This window comes from Ranitomeya variabilis, chromosome 2 (assembly GCF_051348905.1).
Source record: "Ranitomeya variabilis isolate aRanVar5 chromosome 2, aRanVar5.hap1, whole genome shotgun sequence".
Taxonomy (NCBI): domain Eukaryota; kingdom Metazoa; phylum Chordata; class Amphibia; order Anura; family Dendrobatidae; genus Ranitomeya; species Ranitomeya variabilis.
In genome coordinates, this window is record NC_135233.1 from 329,854,255 (window position 1) to 329,869,390 (window position 15,136).

Genomic DNA, 15,136 nt, shown 5'->3' on the forward strand with positions numbered 1-15,136 from the left:
AACGCAACAAAAAAAAACGCATGCGTCCCCCATGTTAAGTATAGGGGGCGCATGACGCATGCGTCGCCGACGCAAACCCGACGCACATTAGCTTAACGCTAATGTGAACGTAGCCTAAGAGATTTGAGCATGCATATATAGAATGATTAGGATATACATTGTCTGTTCACTTATTTCATAATGAGCTCATTTAACAACGTCGGCTGTCATGCATATTCATAATAGTAATTTAATTTCCTAATTGTGAATAATATCAATGCGAATCTGTGTCTGGTCACCCTCTTAAAGCTTCTTGGCACAGTCAGGACAGTAGATCTGATCATCATGACGTACAAAACGCTTGTTAGCCAAGGACAGAGAGCACTTCTTACAATTGAAGCAATACTCGTGCCAACAATGCCCTTCATAATTCACCACATTGGATCCTTTTCCAAAGCCTGCAAGAGAGGAAGGTTCTATTAACATGTCACGGTCATGGTAGGTTGTCAGTGCTATTAACTAGAATTTGACATTATTTTAGTGTCTGACACAGCTTTTTTTGGAGTAGTGGAAAGTGGCAGATTCTGCTCCTCTATTTCTGGGGCAACTCGCAGGAACAGCATGTTTGCAAACTGAGATTCTGGTTTGACTTTTATTAGTGATGAGCGAGTGTACTCGTTGCTCGGGTGGTCTCCAAGTATTTGTAACTGCTCGGAAATTGTTTTTGTTGACATAGCCACATGATTTACAGCTGCTAGCCAGCCTGAGTACATGTGGGGGTTGCCTGGTTGCTAGGGAATCCCCACATGTAATCAAGCTGTCTAGCAGCCACAAATCATGCAGCTGGGCAACGAAAACTAAATCTCTGAGCAGTCACAAATACTCAGATCAATGGAGCGTGCTCGGGAAAACCGGAGCAATGAGTACACTCGCTCATCACTACTGATGATGATGAAGCATGCTTTGGTAAGGTGTTATCCGAGCTTGCTTGTGTGCTAATAGTATTCGGGTACGCCAAAGATACTGTATGTTCGAGTCCCCGCAGCTGCATGTTTTGCAGCTGTCGAACAGCCACGAGACATGTAGAGATTGGCTAACAAACCGGCAATCCATGCACGTGTGGCAACTCGAACATTGGTTATCGAGCACGCCGAAGATACTCACATGTGGGGAGTGCGTAACAAACAGGCTATCCCCACATGTGTTCAGGCTGTCTAACAGATGCAAATCATGCAGCCGCAGGGACTCGAACATAATATACGAGCATGCTCAGATAAGACGTTATCCGAGCACATTCGCTCATCACTACACAGCACCCCATCATCTTCAGGATCAGTGGTAATAATACTTTTAAGCCAAAAGCAAAATCCATGGTAGATTAATAGTCCGTACCTGTTATTGGGTTGTTGCAGCCAGAACACTTCTTGGCCACAAAAGTCTTGTAGCAATCCACACAATAGTAGTGATCCTCAACAGCAGTGAAGCGCTGGCCGGCTAGCTTTTTGTTGCAAGTTTCACACACAAAACAATCACCGTGCCAGGGTTGATCTTGATAGGTTATCCCTCCAGATGTGATCAGCTGGAAAACAAATGCGCACACTGTTTAATATGCTGAGGAATGGATGAATCTACACTAAATGCTAACAAATTTCATTGCAGGAAGTTATTTTAGCTACATTAGAGGTTGTCTACTACAATGTGTAGTGGGCAGATCGATAGAAACCTTGGAAATCCTTTGATGGGTTTCCTTCAAACACCTTGTGGTTTCCAAATGTGCCTGTGAGTGGCGCTATCGCTGTCTGCTCATCCTCATCATGTGACCCCCGGCTGCAACTGCCTCTGATGTCTGGTGAGGTCACGTCAACCTCCGGAATTGGAAGTTGACCCGGCATCACCGAGGTGGGACCCAGTCTCCCTGAGTGACTGGGCGGTGGGCACAGAAGTCTATGGTAAATGGATCAGTTAATTAGCCATCTGTTTTTGTTTAATTTGTAACTGATCCTATTTGTGCTGACAAGATCCAATATGCAGGGAAAAAAGAATAGTTACAAATGAAAGAAAAACAGATGGCTAATTAACTGATCCATTTTCTGTAGACTTCAATGTTTATAAAAAAAAACCGATGCAGCAGAGATCATTTATTAAAAAACGTATTAAAGTTGTGTCTGTCCAACTTTTGTTGCCCATGGATTGCTGCTGGATCCTTTCTAGCTGATCACTACTGGACATGTGAACATAACCTTTGGCTGTGTGCACACGATGCAGATTTAGTGCGGATCCGCAGCGGATTTTTCCACGCAGAAACGCTGCAGATCCTCACTGTGATTTACAGTACAATGTAAATCAATGGGTAAGAAAAAAAGCTGTGCGGAAATGCTGCGGATTTAAAAGAAGTGCATGTCACTTCTTTTGTGCGGATCTGCAGCGTTTCTGCACCCTTCCATAATAGAAATCCGCAGTGGGAAAAACTGCAGAAAATCCGCATAAAAACCGCGGCAAATCCGCAGCTGCGGATTCTGCCAGGAGATGCGGATTTTGTGCAGAAAACTCTGCACCCCATTCCCTACGTGTGCACATAGCCTAAAAGAGAGGCTCTTTAATGAATCGGGAGTGTCTGGTGAGTGATGTGGCCTGTGTGCACCTTGCCATAAATCTTACAGTAAGGAATGACACTGCTCATCATGAATTAGACGATCTTTCTGCCTCCCACATCATCCCAGCTCTGCCCATATTGGCAGAGCTGTGCAAAAGTGGTGTAAAAATGCTAAGAATTGCAACTTTTTTTTATGCAATTTCACATTGCACAATAGGTTTGTGAATTTTGCCCCCCCAAAAAGCTTTAGAATTCTGGCATAAAAGCTTTACTGAATCGGGTCCTTTGTGTTTGGTGAGGGGGCTTAGCTGCAGTACCAGACAACCCATGGACGTGTGACGTGGTCTCAAGTTGTACTGACACATGAATACTCACATTTTTGCACTTCACACAGTGTTTGGCAAACTTTTGCTCATGACAGTTGACACAAAAAATATCGGCTCCTTTGGGGAAGAAGCTTCCTGCCCCTATGGACTGCTTACAGTTGCTGCATGTAAAGCATTCCTCATGCCAGGCACTTCCCTTATACTCCACATTCTGTCCACCTGTAACAAAAGGAGACCAATTTCACAATTGATATGATGATTTCTATGAACTTTTGTTAATGACTTGCTGATTAACACTTAACATTACAAAGGAATCGATTCACAGGACCCTGGTCCAGCGGCTACGTCTGCATCATCCATATTTGCTGACCCCCTTTTCACTCTGTAGTTGTCTGTCATTTATGTTTTGTTACTTTTTTCTTATTCCTGCATGTTTCTCACCCTAATTCCTTGATGCTAACACACATTTGGCTTTGTGTCCATCTCCTGTTTGCATTTTCCCTTCTGGCTTCTAATTCTGCCCTCCTGTGTAGCCTTCCTGCTACCCCTACCTCCTGATTACACCTGGCCCTATTTTCTGTGCACTTAGTTTGTTATAAATGTAGCGTCCTAGGTCTGTCTCCATAAGTATGTCTCTTTAAGTATGCAGCAGAAATATTACCAGAAATAGAAGCACAAGAGAACAGATGGTAAGACTAACCACTTTAACTAAATATACTAAATTTCTTTCTCTTCATCCACAATTACTCTCAACATGCTGACATACACCCTAACAGTTTTGGCACCATTACTCCTCACTCTCCTTCACTATCCACATACCCCAGCACAATGAAAACAAATAATGATCTCTCCTTGCCTCCCCACCTGACCTCCTCCACAGCATCACATCTTTCCTACTAAAACATAAAGCAAGCCTCCCACTCTACCTCTCCCACCTGCTCTCCCTCTCTCTGCTTCTCCTCACCACTGACAACATATCTTCCAATCCAGGACCCCCACAGCTCATACATCCCAGTATTTCCCCCTCCTATCGCTCCCAACCCAATATAAACACCCAAAATCACACCCACTTCAAATCCCTACCCTTGACACCCACCACCCTGCTCCCTCTCTGGAATGCCCACTCCATCTGCAATAAACTCCATGTGACTCACAACCTCTTTACCTTTCATAATTTTTCCTTCCTGGGCCTCACCAAAACATGGCTGAAACCCTCCGACAGTCTCCCCTGCTGCACTGTGTTACGGCAGCCTCCACTTCACCCACACTCCTCACCCTGGCAACAAACATAGTGGAGGAGTGGCCCTTCTTTCTTCCAGCTATCCATTTAACCCAATCCCACCTCTACCCTCCCTTCTTTTGAAGTCCACATCTACTCTCCCTGCAACCTTCAAGTGACTGTCATATACTGACCTCCAGGCCCAACCACTGCCTTTATTGACCAGTTCTCCACCTAGCTCCTTCACTTTCTGCTTGCATTCCCACAATCATCATGGGTGAATTAAAGGGAACCTGTCACCTGAATTTGGCGGGACCAGTTTTGGGTCATATGGGCGGGGTTTTCGGGTGTTTGATTCACCCTTTCCTTACCCGCTGGCTGCATGCTGGCCGCAATATTGGATTGAAGTTCATTCTCTGTCCTCCGGAGTACACGCCTGCGCAAGGTAATATTGCCTTGCGCAGGCGTGTACTACGGAGGACACAGCATGAACTTCAATCCAATATTGTGGCCAGCATGGAGCCAGTGGGTAAGGAAAGGGTGAATCAAACACCCGAAAACCCCGCCCATATGACCCAAAACTGGTCCCGCCGAATTCAGGTGACAGGTTCCCTTTAAACATTCTCATTAACAGCCACCAGTCAGCAGCCTCCAAACTCCTGTCACTCACTTTCTTTTGGACTTAGTGGTCCTCCTCAGCCACCCACACAGACAGACATACATTAGACTTAGTCTTCACCCATCTCTGCTCCCTATCTAACTTCACAACCTCCCCTCTCCCTATGACCACCATTTACTCACGTTCTCATCACTGTCCTCCTCACCTGTCAGCCATGTCCACCAACTTCGCACCCCCGCAGAAACCTCGCACACCTAAACACACACACTGACTATTCTACCACTGTTCTCCATATCTTCATGACACACTGCCACTAGTTTCTACAATGCCACTCTTGCATCTGCCATCGACTCTGTCACCCCTGTCATGCATAGCAGAGCACAACAACTCAATAGCCAACCCTGGCACAATAACAAAACTTAATTTTGGAAAGTATCCAGAATTGCAGAGCGACATTGGAAGAAAACGCATTCACAAGTAGTGATGAGCGAGTATACTCTTTGCTCGGGTGGTCTCCGATTTGAATGCGGTGAAGTCATCATGTGAATAGTGATGAGCGAGTATACTCGTTTCTCGGGTTTTCCCTAGCATGCTCGAGGGATCTCCGAGCATTTGTGAGTGCTCGGAGATTGTGTGTCCCTCTCCGTAGCTGCATGATTTGCGGCTGCTAGACAGCTTAAATACATGTGGGAATTCCCTAACAACCAGGAAACCCCCACATGTACTCAGGCTGGCTAGCAGCCGCAAATCATGCAGCTACAGAGACAAAAACTAAATCTCCGAGCACTCACAAATACTCTGACCACTCGAGCATACTTGGGAAAACCCGAGCAATGAGTATACTCGCTCATCACTATTCACATGATGACTTCACCGCATTCAAATCAGCTCTCCGCTCTGCTAAACAGGCCTACTTTACATACCTTGTATCCCCCCTTATCCCACAACTTCCCTAACCTTTGCAGAGGACTTTGCCACACACTTCAAAAATAAGATAGACCACACAAGGCAAGTCTTTATTGTCCGACCACCACACCAATGCCCTAACCCCATAACTTCCCTCGCCAAAATCACTGAAGGAGAGCTTGCTCATCTCTCCAAATCACACCTCACCACTTGTGCACTTGACCCCATCCCACCTCCTCCCCAACCTCACCATCACACTTATCCCATCCCTAACCCATCTCTTCAACCGATCACTAACTTCTGGTACCTTCCCCTCTGCTTTCAAACATGCCACAATCACACCTATCCTCAAAAAAGCTATCCCTTGACCCGAGCGCTATGTCCAGCTATCGTCCCATATCTTTGCTCCCATTTGCTTCCAAGCTTCTTGAGCAGCATGTCCACGCTGAACTTTCCTCTCACTTTGCATCTAACTCGCTCTTCGACAACCAACCATCTGGCTTCCATCCCCACATTTCCACTGGGACTGCCCTGACCAAACTTACGAACGAATTACTTACAGCCAAAGCTAACAGACAATTCTCTATACTCCTCCTGCTAGACCTGTCCTCTGCCTTTGACAAAGTTGACCACTGCCTCCTACTACAGATCCGCTCTTCCTTTGGTGTCAAAGACCTTGCCTATCCTGGATCTTTTCATACCTTACCAACCGCACATTTAGCGTTTCTTACTCTCATACTACCTCTTCATCTTACCCCCTCTCTGTTGGTGTCCCTCATGGCTTGGTCCTATGACCTCTTCTCAATCTATACACTCGGCCTGGGACAATTCAAAGTCTTATTTGCTTCCACTACCTTCTATATGTTGATGACCCTCAGATCTCCCTCTCTGCTCTCCAGAATCCCGGAGTGTCTATCAGCCATATCCTCCTTCTTTTCCTCTCGCTTCCTCAAGCTCAATGTGGACAAATCTGAACTAATTATCTTTCCTCCATCTCGCATATTTTCTCTATCTGATCTTTTACAATAAATGAAATCACACTTTCTCCTGTCCCGGAAATCCACTGCCTCGGAGTAACCCTTAACTCTGCCCTGTCCTTCAAACCGTACATCCAAGCTCTCGCCACCTCCAACTCAAAAATATTTCCAGGATCCGTCCTTTCTTCAACCCTCACTCTACCAAAATGCTTGTGCATGCCCTAATCATCTCCCGCCTCGACTACTGCAACATCCTCCTCTGTGGCCTACCTTCTAACACTCTCACACCCCTCCAGTCCATCCTTAACTCTGCTGCCCAACTAATTAATCTCTCTCCTCGCTACACTCCTGCGTCCACTCTTTGCAAATCCCTTCACTGGCTCCCAGTTTCCAAGCGTATCCAGTTTAAACTACTAATACTTACCCAACAAAGCCATAACCTTTCTGCTCCTTAAATTTCTGAACTAATCTCCCAATATCTTCCCTCACGTAATCTCTGGTCCTCTTAAGACCTCCTTCTCTCCTCCACGCTTATTTGCTCCTCACCCAATCGCCTCCAAGATTTCTCTCGAATATCCCCCATCCTCTGCAAACCTGTGCCCCAACAGTTCTGGTTATCCACCACATTTGGATCCTTCAGACGGAACCCAGCTCTTCAAAAAAAAAGCTTACAACCTGTAATGACCATGCTGCCACCACAACACCATCGGAGCTAACGCAACCCCCACCAACTGTCTCCTTCCCCATAATCCTGTAGAATGTAAGCCTGCAAGGGCAGGGTCCTCTTCCCTCTGTACCAGTCTGTCATTGCTAGTTTGTTTACTGTAAGCGATATTTGTATTTTGATGTAACCCCTTCTCATGTACAGCACCATGGAATTAATGGTCCTATATAAATAAATAATATTCGGTGGACAGGAGCCCTGTAAGCTGCTTCCTATCTGAATCAAAGGCACCTTTTCCGATTTGTAGGGCATGGTTGTTTGTGTGACGCACACTTGGCATTATGCCGTCTCTGTAATTTATTAGAGACAGCAAGGATTTCAGCAGGACTTTCTAAAGGTGACAATCTAGCAGTAGCACTACTGTTCTGGCATTATTTTTATGAATCTGGAGGATCTAGATGAACTGTGCTAACGCTGAAGTAGAAAGTTAAGTAAAATACAATGACTTGCAAAATAATTCAGCTCCTTGTCATTTTTCACAACTTGGAATTTCACTCTAACAGACAAACAGGTTTTGCTCAATAATATCCCTGTATTTCACACCCTCCTTCTTCCCTGTCACTGCTGCAGAAAAACATCCCCACAGCATGATGCCGACACCACCATGTTTCCCTGTGGGGATGGTTTTCCTGTGGGGGATCACATGCAGTTCTTAAATTTGTTACAAATCCAACTTTCCTTGAGGTTACGTGCCTTGTTTGCATATGGTGATTGTGTGAAGAACAGTGTATAATCACAGCTTTGAGTGTACTTTGCGTATAAATATTGAAAGCTAATCTAGATTACGCTGCATAGGATTTTCAACTCTAATAGACCATACTGTGTGTTGTGCATTTACCGGACTCGATCAGCTTGTGGCATCCGGTGCAGCGCACGGCATCCTCCCGAGTGGCACATTTAGAACACATAATTTTATTGTCTTTGAAAATAAACTGTTCGTTGGCCAAAGGATGGTAGCACTTGGCACAGCGGAAGCAGGCATCATGCCAGTAACGGCTCTTATAATGCAGCTCCTGTAAATAAGCAGATAAATACATACATTATCCCTCTATCTTTAATGTTCGCAGTCATAAATACATCAGACCCAGGCTCCGGACTGCTGAAAAAGTGTGACGACCCAATGATTGGACACAAACTGAGAGGGATGAACAGAACTAGGGGTGTCCTGTGTAAATGGCAAACTATTAAATTCTTCTAATAAAAAAAGTTTAGTATAACAGAATTGTGATATTTCATAATGGAACAAGCCCTTTGAAGTAGTAATACTCTGGATCCCACTAGAGGGCGCTGACTGCATACTGTTCACACTAATAAAACACTGCAATAAGCGCATAAGCTCCCCCTATTATCTGAGTGATCCTTGGCTATGTAAAGTGATCTCTATTATAAAGAAATTAGAGGTGGTCTTCCAAATAAAAAAAAAAAAAATCAGAATTAAATTAAAACATTCTTTTTAAAGTATTGATCTACCTTTTAATTTTGTTCTAGTGTTGTCAGAGTTCCTACAAGTCTATGGATGTCTTCTAGCAAGGACGAGTATGTGAATGTTGCAGTGGCCATATCTCCGTACAATAGCTGGCCACATTGTTAATGAGCACATCACCGCTGCACAAGAGATTGGCTGCAGCGGTCACATGCCCATTCCCACCAGAAGAGGAAGCATGGAGACTGTAGGGATCAGTAGGAGAACATTATTAATAATATATTTCAAGGTGCTGAAAGTGTTGGCACCTTTGAAATTGTTCCAGAAAATTATTGCAATTAAACATGTTTTGTTATACACATCTTTATTTCCTTTGAGTGTGCTGGAATAATAAAAAAAAAAAAAAAAAAAAAGCTGAGGGGAAAAAAGGCAAATTGGATATTATTTCACACAAAACTCCAAAAATAGACCCGACAAAATCATTGCCACCTTTCCAAAATTGTGGGTAAACAACTTTGTTTCAAGAATGTGATGCTCGGTCAAATTCACCTTTGGCAAGTAACAGCAGTAAGAAAATCACACCAGAAACCGGATAAAAAGGGGAGAAGTTGACTCAATCTTTGCATAGTGTGTATGTGTGTGCCACACTAAGCATGGAGAACAGAAAGGAGAGAGAACTGTCTGAGGACTTGAGATACAAAATTGTTGAAAAATATCAATCTGAAGGTTACAAGTCCATCTCCAGAAATCTTGATGTTCCTTTCTCCATGGTGGGCAACATAATCAAGAACTTTACAAACCATGAAACTGTGGCCAGTCTCCCTGGACGGCAGAAAAAAATTGAAAGGTTGCAACGCAGGATAGTCCGGATGATGGATAAGCAGCCTCAACCAATTTCCAAAGAAATTAAAGCTGTCCTGCAGGCTCAGGGTGCAGTAGTGTCAGCGCAAACTATCTGTCAAAATTTGAATGAAATTAAATGCTATGGCAGGAGACCCAGGAGGACCCCAATGCTGACTCAGACATTAAAAAAGCTAGACTGCAGTTTGCCAAAATCGTTGTGTAAATAAAAAAAAACATCTTGTGGACAGATGAGACCAAGATAGAGTTTTTTGGTAAGGCACATCATTCTACTGTTTGCCGTAAACTGAATGAGGCCTACAAAGAAGAGAACACAGTACCTACAGTCAAATATGGTTGAGGCTCAAAGATATTTTGGGGTTGTTTTGCTGCCTCTGGCACTGGGTGCAATGACTGTGTGTAAGGCATCATGAAATCTGAAGATTACCAAAGGATTTTGGGTCACAATGTAGTGCCCAGTGTCAGAAAGCTGGGTTTGCGTCCTAAGTCATGCAGCAGGACAATGACCCTAAACATACTTCAAGAAACATCCAGAAATGGATGGAAGCAAAGAGCTGAAGAGTTGTGAAGTGGCAGCAATGGGTCCGGATCTAAATCCAACTGAACTTCTGAGGAGAGATCCTAAAATTGCTGTTGGGAGAAGGCCAGGAGCAGTTTGCAAAAGAAGAGTGGTCCAAAATTCCAGTTGAGGTATAAGAAGCTTGTTGATGGTCATAGGAAGTGATAGATTGCAGTTATATATTCCAAAGGGTGTGCAACCAAATATTAAGCTAAGGGTGCCAACAATTTTGTCCAGACCATTTTGGGGATTTTGTGTGAAATTATGTCCAGTTTGCCTTATTTTCTATGTTTTTGTGTTGTTCCAATACACACAAGGAATAAACCTGTGTATAACATAATGTGTAATTGCAATTGTTCTCTGAGAGAAATACTTCATTTTCAACAATTTCAAGGGTGCCAACGCTTTTGGCCATGACTAAATATATATATATATATATATATATATATATATATATATATATATATATATATATATATATACACACACACATACATATATATACACAGTACAAAAGTTTGGACACACCTTCTCACTTAGAGATTTTTCTGTATTTTCATGACTATGAAAATTGTACATTCACGCTGAGGGCATCAAAACTCTGAATTAACACATGTGGAATTATATACTTAACAAAGTGTGAAACTGAAATTATGTCTTATATTCTAGGTTCTTCAAAGTAGCCACCTTTTGCTTTGACTGCTTTGCACATACTCTTGGCATTCTCTTGATGAGCTTCACTACCTGTGACCAGGAATGGTTTTCACTTCACAGGTGTGGTATAATTCCACATGTGTTAATTCATAGTTTTGATGCCTTCAGTGTGAATGTACAATTTTCATAGTCATGAAAATACAGAAAAATCTTTAAATGAGTTGTGTCCAAACTTTTGGTCTGTACAGTACATACATACACGAGCACACACTTCTTTTCATTACCTTATTTTAAGTCAATGGGGTTTATTGGGAAAAATACAAAATTGCTTTGGTATTTTAGTTATAAATTTTTAACGACCATGTAAGTGTGAATAAGGTGTACATGTGTACGGTTTATGTGTAAAAAAACAAAACAAAAAGATTAATCGGAATATTAGTTGGTGTGCATGCAGCGTGTAAACGCATGTTGACACTGGCCACTAAACAGACAAAACCTAAGATCCAAACAAAATGAGCAAATACTCTGCGTTACATAAATAGCAATAGCGCATGAAAATAATATAGGGAACTTAGTAAATGTGATTTTGATTTTAAAAAAAACCGTAAAAGCCATCCCACCATATCAAGGTGGCACTAACCTCTGTCACGTCATTTGAGATTTGGTAAGGTTTTAATATTAGAGGTTAGGACTGTCTCGAACAGTGTCACCATGACGTGGTGGTATGGTGTTTACGTTTTTGGTTTTTTTTAATCTAAATCACGTTAACTAAGTACCCTTTATTATTTTCATGCACTATTGATGTTTATTTACTGCAGGACATTTGCTGATTATGTTTTTATCTTAGGTTTTGGATGGTTTATGTGTAAATTGTCTTTTATGTTGCAAATCAGGGTTTAGGGCTGGGTGTTGGTGTTTTCTTTTTTTATTACTAGTTTGCTTTCTCTATGGTAATACAGAAAAGATGTATATCTTTCTACCTTGTTAGCCAGTAGATAGAAAAAATATTTAGATTTTAGAGTCTCAGTGGTTGATACCTTTTTGTTGGCTTACTGAAAATATGGTAATAAATTGCAGGCTTTCGAGACTACACAGGTCTCTTCTTCATGCATAGAATAACACAAGCTGAGGAATCATATTTATACACAACTGGGCACAGAAAGAATGTAATAGATAAGACAAGTGACATGAAGCAGTACTATCATTATGGGAGAGTGATAAACAGTTGTGGCCGTAAATATTGGAAGAGTTCATAGATAAGAAGTGTGAAAGTTTTATTGCCCTGTGATTGAGGTCTGGTTCTCTGTTGTGATGCCCCCACAAGGTCTGAGGAGCAAATTACTTAGTTGATGTAGAAAGACACAAATCCGTGCAACACATTCATTCCTGCACTGTGTGTGTCAATGGTTGTGAAGTTTATATACTCCCAGACCCTTCTGCCTCTCTGGGATTTGAAGTTACCTTTTAATACCAGTAATTTCATGTCAATAATGCTGTGATCAGGTATACAAAAATGTTTGGCCGCAGGTAGATCCATTCTTTTTTTCTCTTATTGTTAGGCGATGAGAATTCATCCTTGTTTTAAGTTTTTAGTTCTGTCTCACCTACATACAGACTCCCAGTGTCTCCCCGACATACAGACCCCCAGTTGGACATTTAGTACAAATAATTAGGTACACCACATTAGATGTGATGCAGCTGAAAGTACCTGGGATCTTGTAGTCCTGATGTGAATTGGGGATCTTTATCTTGTCCGTGGTCATTATAAATGGACAGGTTTTACATTTTTTCTGGTTGCAGGGAAAGGTTCTCAAACAAGAAAAAATCGGCTAAAAAAGCCGTAGCCAGCTCACCAACCAGACCATCAGGCACGGAGCACCGAGAGTTCGTCCTGACCCTGACGCCAAGCAGCAGCAAATCTTGAAAGACGTGGATACTCCAGCTCCAATAAAATCGTAAATTTCTTTATTAATCCAAAGTAGTCATAACAGGAAAATCCTTACAGATAGGTGGACGTTACAGGTGATTGTAAAAGTTACGGCAACGCGTTTCAATCACTATAGATCTTACTCATGCCTATAAGGCATCTTTCAAGATTTGCTGCAGGGAAAGGTACCTGCAGCTGATGGAGAGGACAAGGAGCTTCTGACTGATGCTTCTTAGATTTGGGGGCTGCCTAAAACACAGTAATGGGGGGTCTGGAAAAATAGATTGTAATTAGGCATCTTTTTGCAGTAAAGGCTGTAGTTTCCCTTAGCACCTCCAGATTTGGATTGTAGGTGACTACTAGAGGTACCCTGTTATTTTCTTCTTTAGCTTTGTAATGTAGCAGGTGATTCCTTGATATTCTGGTGGCTCTTGTAATCTGGTTTTCAATTGTTCTTGGATGGTAGCCCTGATTCAAAAAAGGTCTTTCTGAGGCGACCAAGGTGTTTGTCTATATTAATAGAGTTGGAACATAGACAATATCTAGACAATAGTTTGTGTTTTGGATGTAAACTGTCCCATTCAAGGTATGTTGGATGGTAGAATTGCTTTTGGTACAGCAACGTCTCTATTTCATTGTTCTGCAGCTTAATGATGGTGTCCAAAACGTTAATATCAGTGCAGGAGTGTCAAATTGATGGTAGGATGAAATTGATTAAACTGTTCATTGAACATCTTTAGCTGTGGCTGACTCCATCCAGATGATTAAAATATAATCAATATAGCGGTAGTAGGCCAGGGGCCTGATGGGACATGAGGACAAAAAGTCACTTTCAAGCTTGGCTATGAAAAGATTTGCATACTGTGGGTCCATTTTACTTCCCATTGCTGTGCCAGTGTTCTGTAGATAGATCTTCTCAAATTCAAAGTAATTGCAGGTGAGGATGAATTTTGTAAGTTTCACAACAGAATCCACATCAATTCCTGTATTTTCCATGAAGAATTTGCAGGCATTTAATCCATCCTGGTGTGGGATATTGGAGTACAAAGATTCCACATCCATGGTGGCCAGGATGGTTCCTTCAGGTAAAGGACCTATTGCTGATAGTTTATTCAATAGGTCAGTTGTGTCCTGAATGTAGCTGGGTGTATCCTTTACCAGGGGTTTAAGAATACCCTCTACCCATCCAGATACCTGCTCAGTAAGGGTGCCCACACATGAAATAATTGGTCTTCCTGGATATCCAGATTTGTGGATTTTGGGAAGTATGTAGAATGTTCCTGTTCTTGGACTCTCTGGTATCAGGTCATTGGCTCTTATGCATTTGTCAGGCAGACAAGATACCAACTTGTTAGTTCCTTGTAATAGTCCTGTGTAGAATCAGACTCCAATTTTTTGTAGTTTATGTTCATAAGTTGTCTGTCTGCTTCCTTCATGTAGTCTGATCTGTTCATCAGGACTATTGCACCTCCCTTGTCAACAGGTTTAATGATGATTTCTTTGTTGGATTTCAAAGACTGTATGGTCTTTCTTCATCAACTAAGGAATTTGCTCCTCAGACCTTGTGGGGGCATCACAACCTTGGAGAAGACTCCAATCAGAGGACAATAAAACGTTCACACTCCTTATCTATGAACTGTTCCAATATTTACAGCCACAACTGTTTATCACTCTCCCATAATGATAGTTCTGCTTCACGTCACTTGTCTTATCTATTGCATTATTTCTGTGCTATGTTGTGCATAAATATGTGATTCTTCAGATTTTGTATTAGTCTGTGCCTGATGAAGAGGCCTGAGTAGTCTCGAAAGCTTGCAATTTGTTACCATCTTTTCAGGTAGCCATTAAAAAGGTATCAACCACTGAGGACTATCAAATCTATTTTTCTATGGTAATAATAAGCAGTAATTTTCAGTATGTAGTGACTGAACAGACACAAAATTTAAATAAAAAAAAACCTCATGCAAACAAGGATTGCCACCTGTGTCCCATGTTTGGGACGGTCTAGACTTTTGTAGTGAAAACAACTTAATGTGACATTATGCACCCTGTACGTACAGAACTAAAAACAATGATCAATCCTCTGCCTTCTTCACAGACTGCAGCATTTATTTATTTTATATTCACGGCAGAGATTAGATTAAAAAAATGAGAGGCTTTCCTTTTATGCTTTTCCACTTTTTATGACTTACTCCTCACTATGGTGAACAAAACAAATGCACAAAAACTGCCCGGTCACTCAGAGTAGAAATGTAAAAGAAAAATGCAGGATGTCTCAGGTGAGAATATGACCCAAAGTTTCTACACCTATGGAGTTGATATAGAGGCATCACTATAGGAATTACATATAAAAGACAAAACCAGTAGCA

The 15,136-nt window shown here is 42.1% G+C and overlaps 1 protein-coding gene across 2 annotated transcripts in view; it reads right to left on the reverse strand.

The window, feature by feature from the left end:
• The window catches only part of FHL1 (four and a half LIM domains 1), a 90,808-nt gene that overhangs the window by 741 nt on the left and 74,931 nt on the right, over positions 1 to 15,136 (reverse strand). For both annotated transcript variants that reach the window (XM_077285310.1, XM_077285309.1), the window contains exons 3-6: positions 8,182 to 8,356; positions 2,948 to 3,117; positions 1,372 to 1,558; positions 115 to 437 (exon numbers count right to left, since the gene is read on the reverse strand). In XM_077285310.1, coding sequence (XP_077141425.1) covers positions 283 to 437; positions 1,372 to 1,558; positions 2,948 to 3,117; positions 8,182 to 8,356 — 687 coding nt within the window. In that variant the 3' untranslated portion in view covers positions 115 to 282. The remainder of the gene's footprint in view (positions 1 to 114; positions 438 to 1,371; positions 1,559 to 2,947; positions 3,118 to 8,181; positions 8,357 to 15,136) is intronic.